Source organism: Hipposideros armiger, unplaced genomic scaffold, assembly GCF_001890085.2.
Source record: "Hipposideros armiger isolate ML-2016 unplaced genomic scaffold, ASM189008v1 scaffold_262, whole genome shotgun sequence".
Taxonomy (NCBI): domain Eukaryota; kingdom Metazoa; phylum Chordata; class Mammalia; order Chiroptera; family Hipposideridae; genus Hipposideros; species Hipposideros armiger.
The window spans coordinates 1,111,541-1,128,767 of record NW_017731612.1 but is presented as its reverse complement, the minus strand read 5'-3'; the positions used below and the strand labels follow the sequence as shown (position 1 = coordinate 1,128,767).

Below are 17,227 nucleotides of genomic sequence, written 5' to 3'. Positions count from 1 at the left end.
ATCAACATATGCAAAAAAAGCATGTGATAAAATCCAACACCCATTCATGACACAAACTAGAAATAGAGAGGTAATCCCTCAACTTTATAAATAACGTTTACAAAAACCCTACGGCCAATATCATCTTTAATGGTGATAAACTTGAAATTTTACTGCTAAGATCAGGCACAAGGAAGGATGTCCTCTCTCACTATTGCTTTTCAACATCATATAGGAAGTCCCAGCTAATGCAATAAGACAAGAAAAGGAAATAAAAATATACAGACTGGGAAGGAGGAAATAAAACTGTCTTTATTCACAGACGACATGATTGTCTCTGTAGAAAACCCAAAAGAATCAACAAAAATTCTCCTGGGACTAATAAGTGACTATAGCAAGACTGCAGGGTACAAATGTCAATCACTTCCAAGTACACCTCAGTCAAAAGGTGAGATTTGAAATTAAACACACAAAACCATGTACATTAGAATCTCCAAAAATGAACTGCTTAGTACAAACCTCACAAAATGCACACAAGGATCGTATGAGGAAAACTGCACAATCCTGATGAATGACGTCAAAGAAGAAATAAAGAGATGCCCATTGGCAGGAAGACTCAATATCGTCAAGATGTCACTTCTTCCCAACTTGATCTGTGGATTCCGCACAATCCCAACCCAAATCCCAGCAAGTCCTTTCGTGGATGGACAGACTGACTGTACAGCTCCTACGGAGAGGCAAAGGCCCAGAGCAGCCAACCCAGAATCTAAGGACAACGAAATCAGAGGACTGAGGCTGACGAACTCCAAGACTCACTATAAGGCGACAGTGTCGGTGAAAGAAACGCTCAGACCCACGGAGCAGAACCCAGAGCCCAGACACAGATCCCCCCACAGGCACAGTAACTGATCTCTGACAAAGCAGCAAAGCCACCGCCATGGAGCAGAGACCGTCTTCCCCACAAATGGCGCCAGGACAGCTGGACATCACATGCAACAAATATGATCCAGACAGAGACCTACACCCTCCACAGAAATTAGCTCCAGATGGACCACAGACCTAACCGTGAAACGCAAAACTATAAACCTCCTAGAAGATAATACAGGAGAACATCTAGATGACCTTGGGTATGGCAATGACTTTGTAGGTACAACACCAAAGGCAAAATCCATGAAAGAAATAACTGATAAGCTGTGTTTCGTTAAATTAAAAACTTCTGCTCTGCCAAAGACCATGTCAAGAGAATTGGGAGGCAGGCACAAAATCGGAAAAAATATTTGCAAAGACACATCTGATAAACGACTGTTATTATAAATATGAGGTGTGACCAAACAATACAGTGAATGTTTAAATAAAAAAATATTACAGTAAAAGACACATTGCCATTAATCCCCCTCAAAGTACTCCCCCTCGCTTCGAACACACCTATCCCATCATTCTTGCCACTTGCTGAAGCAGTTCTGGAAGTCCTCTTTCGTGAGAGTCTTTAGTTGTGCTGCTGTAGCTGCCTCGATGTCCTGAGTCATTTTGACTTTGGGGAAGAGCCAGAAGTCGCACGGTGCCAGGTCCAGTGAATAAGGTGGATGAGGACACACCGTGATGTTTTTATTTGACAGGAATTGCCATACCAGAAGTGATGTGTGACACAGAGTGTTGTCATGATGGAGGGTTCATCAGTTGTAACGAATGTCCCATCTGTGGGGACGCTGGCAGTGGGGGAGACTGTGCGTGTTGGGGGGGGGGGGGGGGGTGTGTGTGTGGGAACTTTCTGTACCTGTCTCTCAATTTTGTTGGGAAGCTAAAGCTGGTCTGAAAAAATTAAGTGTTTTTCAAAATTTAACAAAATACTTTTTTCCACCCTTCACTCTCATTTTTCTATAATTTACTTCTATGGTTAATCTCCCATTTTATGTATCAGGAAATATCCCAATATCCTTTGAGTTTTAATCCTGTTGTAACTGCCACATAAATGTATTTGAATATATCTGTGTTTAACATGCAGCGAGGACTGTAGACACCAACCATATTCTTGTTTCTTCTTTAACATTATGAAAAATTTCTATATCTACTACTTTAGATAATGACATAACTTTCTCACCACTTGTCTGAGTTTTTGTTGTGAAAACAGGACTCACAGAAGGCTTGGCCGTGGAAGTCATGGGCTCTGACTGGGCCCGTTGGGACAGTCCCCAGAGCAAAATCGAACAGAATCAGCTCCCAGCACTTCTTTGCTTACGGAGACAGACAGGAAGTGAGATGGGGCATGAGGGCCAGGCCTCTGACACGGAAAGCAGTGACGATGCCATATGTAAGGTGACATTGTTAGCTGGGCCGCCATCAGAAGGCATTTGCGGTTCCTTTTCCAGCAACTGACTATCCGTGACAAAGATTAATTACAAACTGTTAATGCGAACTTCAGCCTTAGCCTTTCTAGAAGCTATTAATTTTACGTATTAAATTTGGATTTTGCCTGTCAGGTTTCTGAACACAGCAACATTCAAAAGTTTAGCAGAATTTCTCCACAGGAATTACTCTAAGATGGGCAAAAACAATTAAAGGGACATAAAACGCAGGACCTTGCTTTTAAGGAGAGATGTCCTTTCAGTGATACTTCCTAAGATAGGTCTCTGAATTAAATAAAATCCAGAATCCAGTAATGTATGACCCGAGGGCACGATATATACATTTTTGTACTTGAACACTATTTATTTTGGGTGGCAGCTCATGTCTTCTGGAGCCAACAGCTATAAACTCATCCATCCTGAAGAACATTACAGAAGTGGGACCCTCGGGGGTGTCTGTCTGCTGAGAAAATTTCTGAGGAACTTTCTTACACCTCTTCACAGGTAAACTACCAACCAAGGGCGTCGTCACGGTGAACAGGAGGCATGAGCACCAGGCCGCCCTTGAGCACCGCCATGGCCACCGCAGCTCAGCGACGGCCTGAGGTCCCCTCTCCTCCCAACCAGCCACCAGAATGGCTCAGGGTCAGGCCTGGGACGCAGGCTCTTCCGGCCCTTCAAGGCACAGCACTGAGAAGTGCTGAGAAGGCCTGACCCAAACCAGCATCACCGACAGAACTGGTGGGTGGACTACGGTCAGTGGGGTCTGATAAAGAGGGTGCAGGGACCATGATGGCGTCCCATGTCCACACACGGGCTGGGACCCCCGTGGGCTGTGAGACCTGCAGGCTACAGGGGCAGTCCTTTTGAGCTTCAGGGACTGCATCTCCAGCCCTGATGGGGACTGGGCACGTAGTAGGCCCGTACCCACACTGCCCAATGAGTGAATGAATGAGGGAGCCTGGGCCATCTGATGGAGAAGCTGTGATGTCCACATGGGGCACAAACGAGGCTACCGCAGTCAGCTGCAAACTGTGTCACCCTGAGCACCTCCGTCTATGCAACATCCAGGCCCACCGGGGACAGAGCTGCTGGCGAGGGCTGTACACTTCCTTCCTGGTCACGCAGACAACGTGCTCACACCACCATCACAGGGAGGTCCTCAGGTCTGCGGCACTCGGTGGCCCACGAGTTGTTCTGAAGGTCTCCTCTTGTCAGGTCATTATACGGTCACTGTGCACTGTTTCGGCCGCCTGCCTCGGAAATGCATCTGCTGATTCAGGCCTCCGCTGGCCAATGACAGGCCCGCTGTGTGGGGACACACGGGCAGACCGGATTGAGCCACAGGGGCGGCCTCGCTGTGCCGGGCACACCTGACCCGCTTCTGGCTTCTCCAGGCCTCTTCCACTGGCTGGCTGGCTCTTGGTTGCCTCCTGTTTGTTGTTGGAATTAGTGGGGCAAATGTCACCCAAACCCTGACCCCCACCAAATGTAGTCTTAAAACACAGTGCATCTTAGTAGATGACAGAGTTTTAAAAATTCAAATTTTAATTGAATGCTTAATTATTTAATTCAATGTGTGGCTCTCACATAATTTAAGTGTTCTGTGCACACTCGCGCTTCCTGATGCAGCACCTGTTGGCCTGTTTGCCCTCCATCCAGAGGGGACTGAGATCAGGAGACTGCGCCTGAGGACCGCGGCGGGCCCGGCACACTGTGCTGTCCGCTGCTGCGTGACCATGTCCCAGACACGGCCTGGACCTCCAGAGCGACGATGTAACAGAGCGATGGGACCTAGCTGCCCCAGGCCTCCACTTCAGGGTCAAATAGTCACCCTCCTGGAAAGGCCATTGCGCCCACGTCAGCTGCACACGGGCACCTACGAACTCCAAGTCCGCAGCCCGGCCCGCTCAGGGTACTTGGGGCTTCTGCACAGGGGCAGCCTGAGGCCACCACGGCAGTGAGTGAGGGTCAGGCCGGGGTGTGCAAGGGGGCAGGAGGAAGGACAGGAGTGAACGGCAAGGCCGCCTGCGAACTGGCCGGTCCTGACTACGGCCGTGTGTCAGAGGGTGCACACGTCCTGAGAGGATGGGCTGCTCTGCTGTCCCCAGTGGGTTCAGGCGTTCTGTCAGGGATGGGCTGCCTCACCTACTGACACACATGCTTCTTAATGGAACCTCTAACGTGAAAAGATTAGTTATTTATGTTCCCCAAACAAACATGGTATTGTGTGCCCTCCACTGGGCAGGCTTTGTCCGGTGTGATGTGCTAATTAGCAATTCCTCACTCAATGAAGCGCAGACACACAGCTGGGGCAGCCTTCAGCTGGCAGGGCCGGCACTGCCTGACACCCGCGCTTCAGAGAGAAACAAAAGGCCGTAATGCTGGATAGAGCTCCTGAGCCGCGTTCAGCGGACAGCACAAAGCTCGCCATGTGCCCAGGACCGTACACACGTGGACACAGCTGAAACCTACAGCGCATCCGCCATTGCTGCTGAACGCCATCTGGGCTGGAGAGCGCAGCCCCGTCTTGGCAAGTTTAGCTGAACTCACACTATAATGTAACGTTTTACATACGATTTCTATCAAATCATCAAAATATATAAAAGCTTTATTACTGAGTCCAGGGAGGTAAACTCAACTATCTATGTTAGACACAACTCCAGGGAGCCCATTCACTTTTTGAAAAACCGAGCTTTTCTGCATTCAGGCTGCATGTAACCCAGCACACAAGTCACTCCCCTGCTGACCTCCCCTAACTTTCTCCTGGTGACACCGAACGCTTCCGAACAGCTGACGTCAGTGGAGATGTTTCTAGCTTCACAACAGAAAAGTGGTCCACATTCTACCCTCAGGATAAATGTCTACCTTTTAAACCATAAAGATCCAGTAAATAAGTCTCATGCTAAGTTTTATTTATGAAGCAAGTTACTTAGGACTTAACGGAAATAACTGCAAGTTGCAGGAAAAGAAATACAAAGGAAACCAAGTGTGCTGCTTGGTGGGCCTGGTGGGCGGCGGGCAGGGGGGTGGCAGGTGCCCGGGCGGCTGGCTATCCTCTGAGGGGTTTATTTCTTCCTGTAACTGAGCCAAGTGCTCGTGAGTCTAAGTTTGGCAGCAGAGGGGGGGATGCCCTCCTGTTTCACTAGTCTGTATAGTTTTCAGCTGAGCATGAACTTTACCAAAATGAAATCAAAATTGCAAAGGCTTTTAAGCCTTTTCCTATCATTTCAATTTTTGCCTTCTAGAAAAATTATGTTTTACAAAATCAATTCAAAAATTCTCTATCACCAAATGCTGAAAGGTACAATTTTTAAAGTGAGAAGAAACCCAATTCTGTATATGGCTTGGTGTGTTTTAAGATTCTCTTTAAGGTTACAGTTCAAGGGGGAAAATCCTTCAGTAAGAGTGGCAATTCAATTACAGTCTCTAAAAAAAAGATGCATTTTCTGTATTGTGCAAAATAAAACCAAATGATAGTTTGAATTTTTAACCATGCTTTTTATAAATCAAACACTCTCAATAGTATCACTAATTATTGCTGATGACTTACTAGAAAGTCGAGCTTCCTACATACAAACTGTAAAATCGACCCTTCCCCACACCACCCATTCCTGCCCTCCACAAGCCTCTGGCTTTATGAAAATATCACGAAAAAGCACCTATAGACACACCTGCTTGACCTGGTTCTGCGAACACAGCTGCAGCAGAACCACTGTTTGGCGAGGAGGACATGAGTCTGTATTTTAATGTATGCATATGGCGCTCAGAATGTTCTAGTTCACACCATCGCCAACGTGGGAGACACCTTAACAACCAGTCCAATCCCACCCACCGTCCCCACAATTTAGTGACAAGGAAAACGGGGCCGAGAGGGTCAAGTGTCCTCGCCCGGCCGCCTCCCCGACTGACACAGCCCATGGAAAGGACTGTCTAAGGGCAGCGTGGATTCACTTGTGTTGCAACAATTACAATGGTCCAGTGACACAGGACCACGTGTGCATGTCCTCGGCTAACACACCAGGCAGAGCTCCGGCCGCTGGACTGTCTGTCCCCTCTTGGGCCTCCTCTCTTGGGCTCCAGACACCTGTCTCTGGCGGAGCTCCTCATCTCAGGGGCTGACTTCCTGGCTCCCGGGGCCCCTCCTTCTGCCTGTAAGCGGGTGCTGGTGGCTCCGAGCCGAGCTCTCGCCTCCCTGCCACGCGGAGCTACGTCTAATCCTGGCTTTGGCTCAGCCCCCGGGAAGACGACCCCACATCTGAGTACTCGGCCCTTTCCTGTCAATGCCATGCTGACGCACTCACACGTCAACGTGACATCGGCGCCCAGGAACCGACAAGTTTCTCAATATGCCCCCAACCAACCGAACAAAGCATCTGCCCTCAAACACCCGGTCACCCCTCAGTCTTTCCCATGAAGGAAATGCCACCACAGGTCCCACAGGAAGCCTGTCCCCACCTTCCCCCACCAGCCACCTCCTCCCGAGTCCTAGCAGCACGCACCCCCACAAAGCAACCAGAGTGAACGCTTCTAAAAACGAAAGCAGTCACATTTGAGCTCCTGACCCAAATCCTAGTGTCTAAGGCCTCTGGGGACATGACCGCCAGCCCACCTGGCCTGGGCTGTGGTCCCCGCGACGGGGTCCTTCCCGGGGGTCCTGGCCCGCGGTACCTCCCGCCTCTCCACCACCACGGCTCCAAGTCTGTCACAAACACAGGAACCCCGGCTGCACCGAGCCCCACAGACACGCCACTGACATGCACCGAGCACGTGTGACGAGACAGGCAGCCACCATGCCTCCGAGGGGGGCCGTCTCTGCAATGTCACAAGCTCTCTGGACCTGACAGTGCGGAAGGAACACCAGGAAAGAGAGCCGGGGGCCGGGCCAGCCCGGCGGGCACGGGGCTCATCAGGCCACCCCACCGTGTTTCACTGATGACGGCTGTGGGCGCCTGTGGGGTAAAGACAGCTCCACCCCAATTTACAAAATAAGCCAGGCATGTGCGCTGGCTTTAATCCACTTGAACCTGTACTATTCCCAGTGTGAGCACTGAGGCCAGTGGGGCGGCGGTGGGGCTGCCTGCACTGTGCCCTGTGGTCGGCCTGGTGCAGCACCCCACGCTCTCCCCAGGTCTCTGCAAACTAAACTGTTTCAGCTGCTTGGAAAGGGCCTCCTCCAGTCCTACCTGGGTGTGAGGCTGCCCCGCAGACCGTGAGTAAGTAGCCACGGCAGTCAGACCTGTGGAGTAGGTCAGCTTACTTTGGTGAGTTTGCTTTTACTCAATCACACATGTAGAAAAACACAGAAGCAAACGGAGAAAAAATAGATAACCTCCTCAGTGGCATTAGCACTCTCCCTCCCGCCGACCCAGCGTTTACAACACGGCAAAAAGCCACCGGTGAGACTCTAAGTAAATGACCACTTAGCAGGCACCCTTCTCACCTGCAGAGACAAGCTTTGTAGGGGAAGGGCCGTGCCTCCCCCAGCACCCCCACCCTGTTACCCTGTCTCTCTCTCTGCCCGTCTCTGTTCCCTGCCTCTTCCTACAACAGATGCTCCGTTAAGGCCTGACAGTGTTTAGTGATCCAGTCCGGATTCCCAGACCTCCCACCAGAGGAGACTGCCTCACTGCAGCACATGCTGCTCCATGAAAATGTGCCTGAGCCGCCCCTGAAGGGGGTGCTAGCCGCTCCCCTGCGGCCCCACTGGGGCCCCGCGGTCCTGACACTGCCAAGGCTCCAGGAACAGCCTCCTGCACAAGCAGCAGGCCGATGGCCGGCACAGCCTGGTCATTCTCATCCGGTGCCCGGTCCTTGCCCTGCGCTGGGCTGGGGGACTGGGGGCGCTTTTCTGCGCCTCTCTGATTTCAGACGGAATTAAGATACATTCCGGATTAACAAGCTTCCTCCAATGTCTACTTCTCTGGCTGGCTGTCCTGTGTTCTGCCTCAAAAACACTGTCACATAGCAGCTCCGCCTCAGGTGGACATGGGGCAGACCAGAACCAGGCCTGCACGTCCTGGGTTTGCAAACGTATGAGGGAGATGCCTTCAGCGCAGAAAAATAAACCGGTTCTCACAGCACAAAGACGTTTCCTGAGTTAGCCAGTCACTGTAAGGACTGGACACTGAAATAGAAGCCCTTCCTCGTCCTTTTGTATTTATCGAATGTTACTGGGCCGCAGGGTTTTCAGAATGCTATGCAGTGTAGGACATGCCACTCGCTGCTAGATTGCATCAGACTGCAGGTGAGGACAAATAACCTCAGCACGGAACTTAGAACTTTAGAAAGTAGGCATTTATGTAACAAGACTTTAAATCATGGCCTGCTGTGATCCAATGCAGCCTAGTCACCTGAGATAAAACATTTTTAGAATGTAGAAAAAAAAGGCGAGGAGAGCTGGAGAGAGGAGCAGAGGGCCCTGGCACGCGGCCCGGGCCTGACAAGCTGGCTGCACGTGGACGCTCTGCTCAGGACCGGGCCTGCGGGCGACGCCTCCAGGTGCGCAGGCGGTCCCAGCTCTTCTCGCCCTAGAAACCCACATCCCCGCGCACACTAATGCTGCTCAGGCAAACACATGGAACACAGGGGCACCCGTTAGTCCCCCACTGGGAATCAGACGGTGACCTGCTTTCTTCACCTCAGCGACACTAGGTAGCTATTCTGTTCACTGAACCAACAGCCTGGATGCCCGGCTGCTTAATGGCTGGAATGGTATGCGACACAAACCGGGAGTAAACAGGCACGGCTGTAATGTTTACTGCGCGGCTGTACTGGCCGAGTCGCCTATTTCTGGACACCTGCTTGTGTTCCATGCAGTTGACTTAATACTGATCATCTGAGGACCCGCCGTCCCCAGGGCCTCGGGTGAGGACGACAGCCATGCTATGAGGTGATGCACGCACCCGCACTCTGCTCGGGGGGCGGGGGGGGGGCACCGACTGAAATGCCGCAGATCAGGGCTGCAGGGAGCAAACGTGGCCACGGTCACAGCCGGGCAGGGCCAGGCCACATCAGCTGACGGGCAGCTACGTAGAAGCCATCACGGAGACATGTCGATTCTAATAACCGACAGGTGCCCAGCATACTTGTGGGACGCTTGGTGGCATTACTGTCCCCACCCTCAGAAAAGCTGCCATCATGTCCTAATAGGTGTCATTATTGCCTTCACATTGACAAGCCGGGTCAAACAGGGGCTGCTTGTACGCCTTCCTGGCCAAAGCGAACCTGTTTCTAATGTGTCCCCATGTCCCCAGCTCTGACAGAGGAGACAAGCCACTGCACAGATGTGGCCTGGCCATGCGTCGGCTCTTGGTCACACCTGCACCGACGCCCAGGAAGGCAGCCCTGTGGCAGGCACGTTGCTCAAGTGCATACAAAGCGATCCTTGACCCTGGAACTGCTTCACTCTACAACCAGCTCACATGAGGTCACCAAAAGCATGCGTTCCGGCTGATTCCTACGACCCACGCACTAAAGCATACGTCAGGTCCCACTAGCTGACTGTGACTGTCATGTTAAGGCCTCAGGATCTCTGAGACCTCAAGGAACGATCAGAGGAACGGTATTCTCTACCAACAGCAAAGCTGTTCATGTGTCGCCCAGCTCTGCCCAACAGCATGTGCGGCCTTGGAGGGGCCGCTCAGACTCAAACAGCCTATGTGACAACGAGTGTGCCATTCTCTCCATTTTGAGGGAAAAATAAATAAAAGGAAGGAGCTGAACTGGAGGCTCTTCAGGGTTTCCTCAGGCTCCGAAAACTTCAAAAATGAGTCTTTTAGGAAGTTTCTGGGCCCTTTCGTCCCAGGCTATGAAATGCAATCCAGTGTCCAGTCATGTCCAGCCCTGGAAACCCCACCCACCCCTGCCAGTTGCCGAGGCAACTGACACGGAGCTGCTCTGGGAGACACGAGTTCCAGGCCACTCACCGGGCTCTCGGATGTGTGTCACACTGAGGCCGCAAATAAGCCTGAGAAACCCATGAACTCCCAGGGCCCTCACATTGGACGGATCTGCTAGAGAAACCCCAACAGGAACGAGTGTGTCCCTAAGCGTACAAACCTCACCGGAGCGAGACACACTGAGGTGAGTGTTGGGAAGGACGTGAACGGCACACAGAAGTGAGAGTGGCCCGTCTCACCTCTCACACGCGGGCCAAGAGCAGGCTGGCCAGTCGACACAGCACATCCGCGAGCATCGCTGTGTCTGCCTGGGGACAACTGGCACGGTTGACAGTCAGCAAATAAAAGACACCTTCAAATGAGTCCTTACAGAAAGCCCTGGGGAAGAACAGGGAAGCCCACATGGCAGTTAGAGACGGAAATGACCTCAGAACAGGAACGCCGCACTGCCTTCCACAGGCACGTTAAAGGAACACTGCGGTGAAAGCGATGGGCAGAGGGACCCACACGGGAAGCATGCCTGGGGGCACAAGGGCTCAGGTGACAAGCCGCAGAGCCGCCGGCCCCACGTGTCCACAACACACAGACTGCACGCGGGTAGCATTCCTGAAACGGCGTTCCGCAGGTGTGTTAGAAGAGTCTGAGGAACTTCTGCCCAGTGACCGTGATCACCTGAGGCCTTGGTGGGGGAATGTGGGCGTGCTCCTCCGGCAGGTCCGTCACCATGCAGTGACAGCCAGAGTCAACCAAGTGAGGGAGGCACTGCACGCTGAGGCGAGAGCAGAGGCAGCCTCAGGAAAGGGCACCGAGGCCTGTGCCCCCAGGAGTGCCATCAGAGGCCGACCCCAGACCCAGAGAGCTACCTGCTGGTGTGAGGCCTGGACACAAGCTGGGACTCACCGGCAGCCCCACCTGCAGAAAGGACATGGTGTGACCCAGAGGGGAGACAGGGTTTTCATTCAGTCCTACAAATGGGGCTCTCCAAACCGTCACATTTGCCACTGAATTAAGATCAGGTGTCCCCTAGTTTGGGAGTCATTACCCCGTTTCACTGCTGGACATCCACTTTCCAGGGGTATGGTGCCAAGGGAACCCGTTCAGGTGGGCTGTGCCCGCTGATTCATGGCAGCGACGCTGGGCAGAGGCCTGTGGCCATGCTTTCAGGGTGGGGCAAAGGGGCTGGGTTTCACCCCGGGCGTCCCTTCCACGAGCCACGTTGACCCTCTAGCTGCCTCTGTTCACCTGCCACAGCTCCGACTTAATCACAAGCCGACTCCCCAGCCATCCCCTGACCACAAGCTGAGCAGCCCCTCGGTACTACGGACATGCTCAGAGCAGGGCCCTGGCCCCCCCCCACCCGCACAAGGACTCCCCACCGCCCGCCTTTCGTGGCACTTACCACACAGCACAGCCACTTCTGCTGCAAGCCTCAGCTGCCCGCCCCCCGCGCCCCCCCCCCACAGGTCCCGGTCCTGGACGCGCCTTACCTGGGGCAGCGGGCTGGCGGGCCGGGTCAGGATGCCGCCCACGTACACCACGTTGGGCAGGCTGGGCCGCGGGAACTCGAGCGCCACGTCGGTGCACAGCATCCAGAGGCTGGGGCCGCGCACCAGCTCGTGCATGGACGTGGCGGGCCGCAGGCCGTGCTTGCGCAGCAGCCGGTCGTACTTGGGCAGAACCAGCAGGCTGACGCCCAGCCGCGACACCAGGTGCACGCCCGCGTTCTTGACGCGCTGCAGCAGCCCCATGCGGTCCGTGAGCAGCGAGTTGAACTCGGGCACGTAGGCGAGCGGCGCGGGCGCGCCCACCTCGGCGGGGTACCACAGGCCGGTGGAGAACACGGCGTACTGCACGCGCAGCAGGTGCGCCAGCACGAAGCCGCACATGTCGTTCGGGTCCACGAGCAGCAGGTCGAAGCGCTGCCGGCGCAGGGCGCGCACCAGGCCGCGGTTGCCCAGCACCAGGTCGCAGTTCCGCACGTAGTGGTCCAGGATGTCGAACAGCTCGATGGCCGTCAGCGCCCCCGAGAAGATGCTGCGCATCTTGTCCTGCAGGAAGGCGTCGGCCGCCGAGCCGTTGAAGACGCCGGGGTAGCGCTGCAGGCGGTAGTGCGGCGACGGCGCCAGCTCGCGGCCCTCCGACAGCAGCAGCACCGGCCGGTGGCCCCGCTGGTGCAGCGCCGCCGCCAGCGTCTTGAAGATGTACACGTGGCTCTCAAACATGATGGGTGGCACGATGACGATGCGGGCGGCCCGGGCCGCGCCCAGGGCGCCGCACAGCAGCACGAGGAACGGCGCGCAGGACGGCATGGCTGCGGCGACAGGGGACAGCGTTACAGCGCGCGCCCCGCCCCCACGGCCCCCCACGGGCCGCCCCCACGCTGCGCGCTTCCAGCCGGGTCGGCCTGCGGCGCCCCTGCCCTGCGCGACCGGGACAGCGCCTCTCGGAGTGGCAGCTGTGACACCCACGCACACCTGCTCCTCTTTGCTCTGCGCCTGAAAGTTAGTCCCGGGAAGCGGAGCGAGTGGCCGGGTTTCCAGGCACATGGCATGTATCTCATCTAAACGTTTTCATCCCAGCTGCAGCCCGTCCAATTAGGACCGAAGAAAGGCCGTTTCAGAGAATAATTCTGCAGTGGGACTTCCACAGAAGAGTCGTTTCCCACAGGGAAAACGATCTTTAATGTGTATTTGCCCTTCTCCAAATGCCACTAAGTCCCCTGGCAGCCTCTTGTCATTTACACCAATTTGCTGCTCATTTCAAGGCATTTTCTAAGGGAGACTTTTAACAGAAACCTTCAAAAGGGGAACCGATCTCAGGAAACGCTTGTGGAAGAAGTGGCTGATGAGTGAGTACGCCCCACACCCACCTCCCGGTTTGACCCACAGCTCAGGTGCAGGTGGCGAGTGGGGACAGGTGCACACCTGACGGCTGCCACCCTCCAACCCCCACGTTAGCAGGTGATATACGCTCATTTTTATAAGAAGTACCCAACCTGTGGGGGCCGCACAGGTGCAAACTGCCCCCCACTCCCTAACATCACGTAAGCTAATTTTACATAATAGAGAGAAGACCTGAAAAATAATGGCCCACGCAAACTGGACACTTTCACTTCCAGGACCAACTCAAAACAGATTTATAAGCACATCACCCAATCAATATCTACTTTTACTCACTATCCCATAGTAACCATCCCATTTGTACAAACTCCCACCATTTAAAAGTGCAGTTTTAATGACTGTACCTTCTCAACATTCAAACACTGCAAGCGACCTAAAAGGAAAAAGAAAAAGAAAAAAAGGAATCAATAGCAGGTAAATGATACATGTAACTAAAAAACACACATTTCCAGGTGCGTTTTTCCACTCTTACTTCAAGCAAATTTTCAAACTATTTCTAGTTGAATTGACACTGTACCATTACAAGCAGACAGAAGTAATTCACATTATAAATACATAAAAACCTACGTTAAATGTCGCTTGAATTAATATGAGGGCTTTAAAAAATGAACTTGGAGAAAACCCTGTTTCTACAGCAATGAGGTAAGTTTATGCTCTGAGTCCAGGGCCAGTGGCAGGTGGCACGCAGTGCCCGTCTCGGAGGGGACTTCCCAGGCCTTCACCCCACAGCACAGCCGCCCCCATGGCTCTCAAGGTCGCCTTTGTCCAATACCAAGGGAGAAAAAATTGGGGATTTTAAACAGACAGGTTACGGGTTCCAGGAGTGAGGTTTGCACAGAAAGTCATTCCAGCAGTGCTGCCCCTGCGTGACTGGCACTGCGTGTCACCTCCTGTGGTGTTCCAGAAGACACACTGGATGAGGGCCGTGGTGGCCAATGGCTGTCCCCATTGGGTGTGCGTTGAGCTGAGCAGACGGGGGCATTGAGTTCATTCAGTCACTGCTAAAACTCTTACTCTATGTCCCAAACAACTAAAAGACAAAACTGAAAACAACAGTGGGAAGCAAGTCCTTTATGTGTCTTATTTCATACTTCCCTTTCTTATTTCATATTTTATTTCAGTAATTACTACAAGGTAAAAAAAAAATCACTTTTTTTTTTATGAAGCCCCTTGTGTCCCAGAAGACCACGGTCTGACAGGACTTTCTGTGATGACGAAATGGCCAGAACCCTGGGTCCGGGAAGGGAGGCTCTGACCATGTGCGGCTCGTGGCAGCTGGTGTGCCTGGTGTGACTGAGGAAATGACACTTACATGCTGTGTATCAGCCACGCACCCCTGGTGGCTACTGGGCTAGAATAAGGTGAAAAGGAGTCACCGATTCTGTGCATAGATTCTAAAAGCAACTGTGTACAAACACCAATATTCACGTGGCAAAATGTCCTCTAAAAATGTCTACCAGATCTTCATCTGTGCTCACAAAAAAGTATTGGCCACCCACAAGCACCATGTGCACGGTGTGTCATCCTGTCCCCCCGCGAAACCAACCCTGAAAGACGCCGACCTCACTGTGCCGGCTGAGAGGGCAGCAACATGGCCCTGACACCGAGGTGTGGCCGACCCACACCTGTCCGTGTGTGTCTCCTGATAGCTGGACTTCACTGACATGAGAACCTGCTCTGAGAAAGGTCACATCAAGAGAATGAGATGGCACCCCACAGACAGGGAGAAAATATTTACAAACAACACAGCTGATAAAGGACTGTTTTCCACGATACACAATAAACCCTTAACTCAACAACAAGAAAACAATCTGAATTTAAAATGGGCCAAAACCTGACCTGACACGTCACCTAAGAAGACACACAGATGGCAAATAAGCGCATGAAAAGATGCCCCACTCCAGGTCACCAGGGAAATGCAAGTTAAACCAACCACGAGACACCACCACGCACCCGTCAGAGCTGCTGAAGTCCAGGGCAGGAGACAGCACGTGCTGGGAGGACGTGGGGCAGCGGGAACCTCGGTCACTGGGGGGAGGGCAGACGGCGCAGCCACAGTGGAAGGCACTGGAGATTCCTACAAAACATCTCTCCCCAGACGACCCAGCGATCACAAGCCTTGGTGCTCACCCAAAGGAGCCAATACCTTATGTCCACACAAAACCTGCACACGGACGTTGGCAGCAGCTTTGTTCGTAACTGCCAAACTTGGAAGCCACCAAGATGTCCTTCAGGGGGTGACAGATAAAAACTGTGGTCCATCCAGACAGTGGAATATTATTCTGCACTAAAAAGAGTGAGCTGCCAGCCATGAAAGGACGTAGAGGAGCCTTAAATGCTTGTCACTAAGTGAAGGAGCCCATCCGAAAAGGCCACATGCCATGTGATCCCAACCGTATGACATTCTGGAAAACTATGGGACAGTGACGGTCCGTGGTTGCCACAATTTAGGGGGAGGGAGGGATGAACGGGGGATCACCATGGGTTTTAGGGCAGTGAAAACACTGTGTGACACTGTGATAGTGAACACACGTCATTACATGTGTCCACACCCACACAGAATGCACACCACCAAGGGGGACCCTAATGTCAACTGTGGACTCTGGGTGACGATGACGTGTCTGTGTAGGTTCATCAGTTGTAACTTATGTCCCATCTGTGGGGACACTGGCAGTGGGGGAGGCTGTGCATGTGTTGAGGGGGGATGAGGGGATGTGGGACATTTCTGTACCCATCTCTCAATTTTGTCAGGAACCTAAAACTGCTCTAAAAAATAAAATTTATTAATTTAAGAGAAAATTTGAAAATAAACTTAAATGAATGGAGTAACCAGACTGTAAAGAAGAATGTGGATGCATCGCATGCACTACAAACAGAATGAAACGAAAAATGACATCCTGGACAAACAATGTACAGAATGACACTTCGCTCCCACAAGCACTTTCCCGAAGTCACTGCTTAGGGCAGCAGTTGGCTGTCCCCAACTGCAGCCCTTTGGGGACAGGTTCAGGTCCCAGCACTGGATTTGGTCAAACACTGTGTCATCCATCCACACAACACAGGCACTAAAGTCATCCTGTAAGAAGAAAACACTTAGCGCATGGGAAGACATTCAGGACTTCATAGCGACTGGGACTCAGGTTACTAGATGTGACACGGCACGTGTCGCCGCGTAAAAGGAATGTGCACACACAGAACCGCCACGCACCCAGAACAGCAGCGGCTGTTCTGGGCGGTGTGAGCACGCGGATTTTCAACTTGCTCTTTTTACAGTGGACATGTGTTACTCTTCTTGTAATAAAAGTGATAAATGATTTTGAAATACTATGTGATGAAAGAGATTGCATTCACAATAGCAATCAAGTACACAAAACGCCTCTGAAAAGGACTGAAAGTGTATATGATGACTGCTCTCAGCATAGCAAGCCTGCCCCTGAAGACAACGCCTGTGGATAGCACCAAACGTGCAGAAGCACCGCAGTATTTCCATGGGAGCCGACATTCCCAGCGGCCCTCCTTCCTGAGTTAGGTGCATGCTGGACAGTCCGCTCAGACCGCTCCCGATAGTTAGTTCTACTGTGTTTGGAATCTGGCCAAGCGGCCCCCTGTCCATAACAGGATGCAGGAAGAAAGGGGGGCACATTTCTGAAAAAGCAGCAGCAATGACTGGCGACAGCAAGGAAATCTTAAACACATTTTAAAGGTAATTAAAACACCCAGGACTGGCCCAAGAATCTTAGTTGAAACAAATGGGTCACACTCGGTGGCCTGTAGGAAGTCCTCACACAAACATGGACATAATATGGGATGAGGAAGGGACAGCATCTCACAGTGTAAACTGGCTCTGTATTTACGAAACAAAAATCACGAAATTTTTTACCTTAGACGTTCCCCAAATAAACCAGGTTTTATAAAAATATAAAGCCATTAACAGTGATGTGCTTTAAGTGATCTCAGAAGAGAATTCTGAAAAAAAGCAAAGATCACTATTATGAATATTATTAGACTTGACCAATAATTGTGAAATACTACTGGGAATGCAACATCCGGAGCGGGTTCCGGGCAGGACGGCCCACCCAGCACCAGGCCCCGCCTTTGATCCCAA

At 52.4% G+C, this 17,227-nt stretch overlaps 1 protein-coding gene across 10 annotated transcripts in view; it reads right to left on the bottom strand.

The window, feature by feature from the left end:
• UGT8 (UDP glycosyltransferase 8) overlaps window positions 1-17,227 on the bottom strand; it is a 52,982-nt gene that overhangs the window by 19,308 nt on the left and 16,447 nt on the right. For all 10 annotated transcript variants that reach the window (XM_019656536.1, XM_019656533.1, XM_019656534.1 and 7 more), the window contains 2 exons: window positions 13,467-13,495; window positions 11,710-12,533 (listed from right to left, as the gene is read on the bottom strand). In XM_019656536.1, coding sequence (XP_019512081.1) covers window positions 11,710-12,531 — 822 coding nt within the window. In that variant the 5' untranslated portion in view covers window positions 12,532-12,533; window positions 13,467-13,495. The remainder of the gene's footprint in view (window positions 1-11,709; window positions 12,534-13,466; window positions 13,496-17,227) is intronic.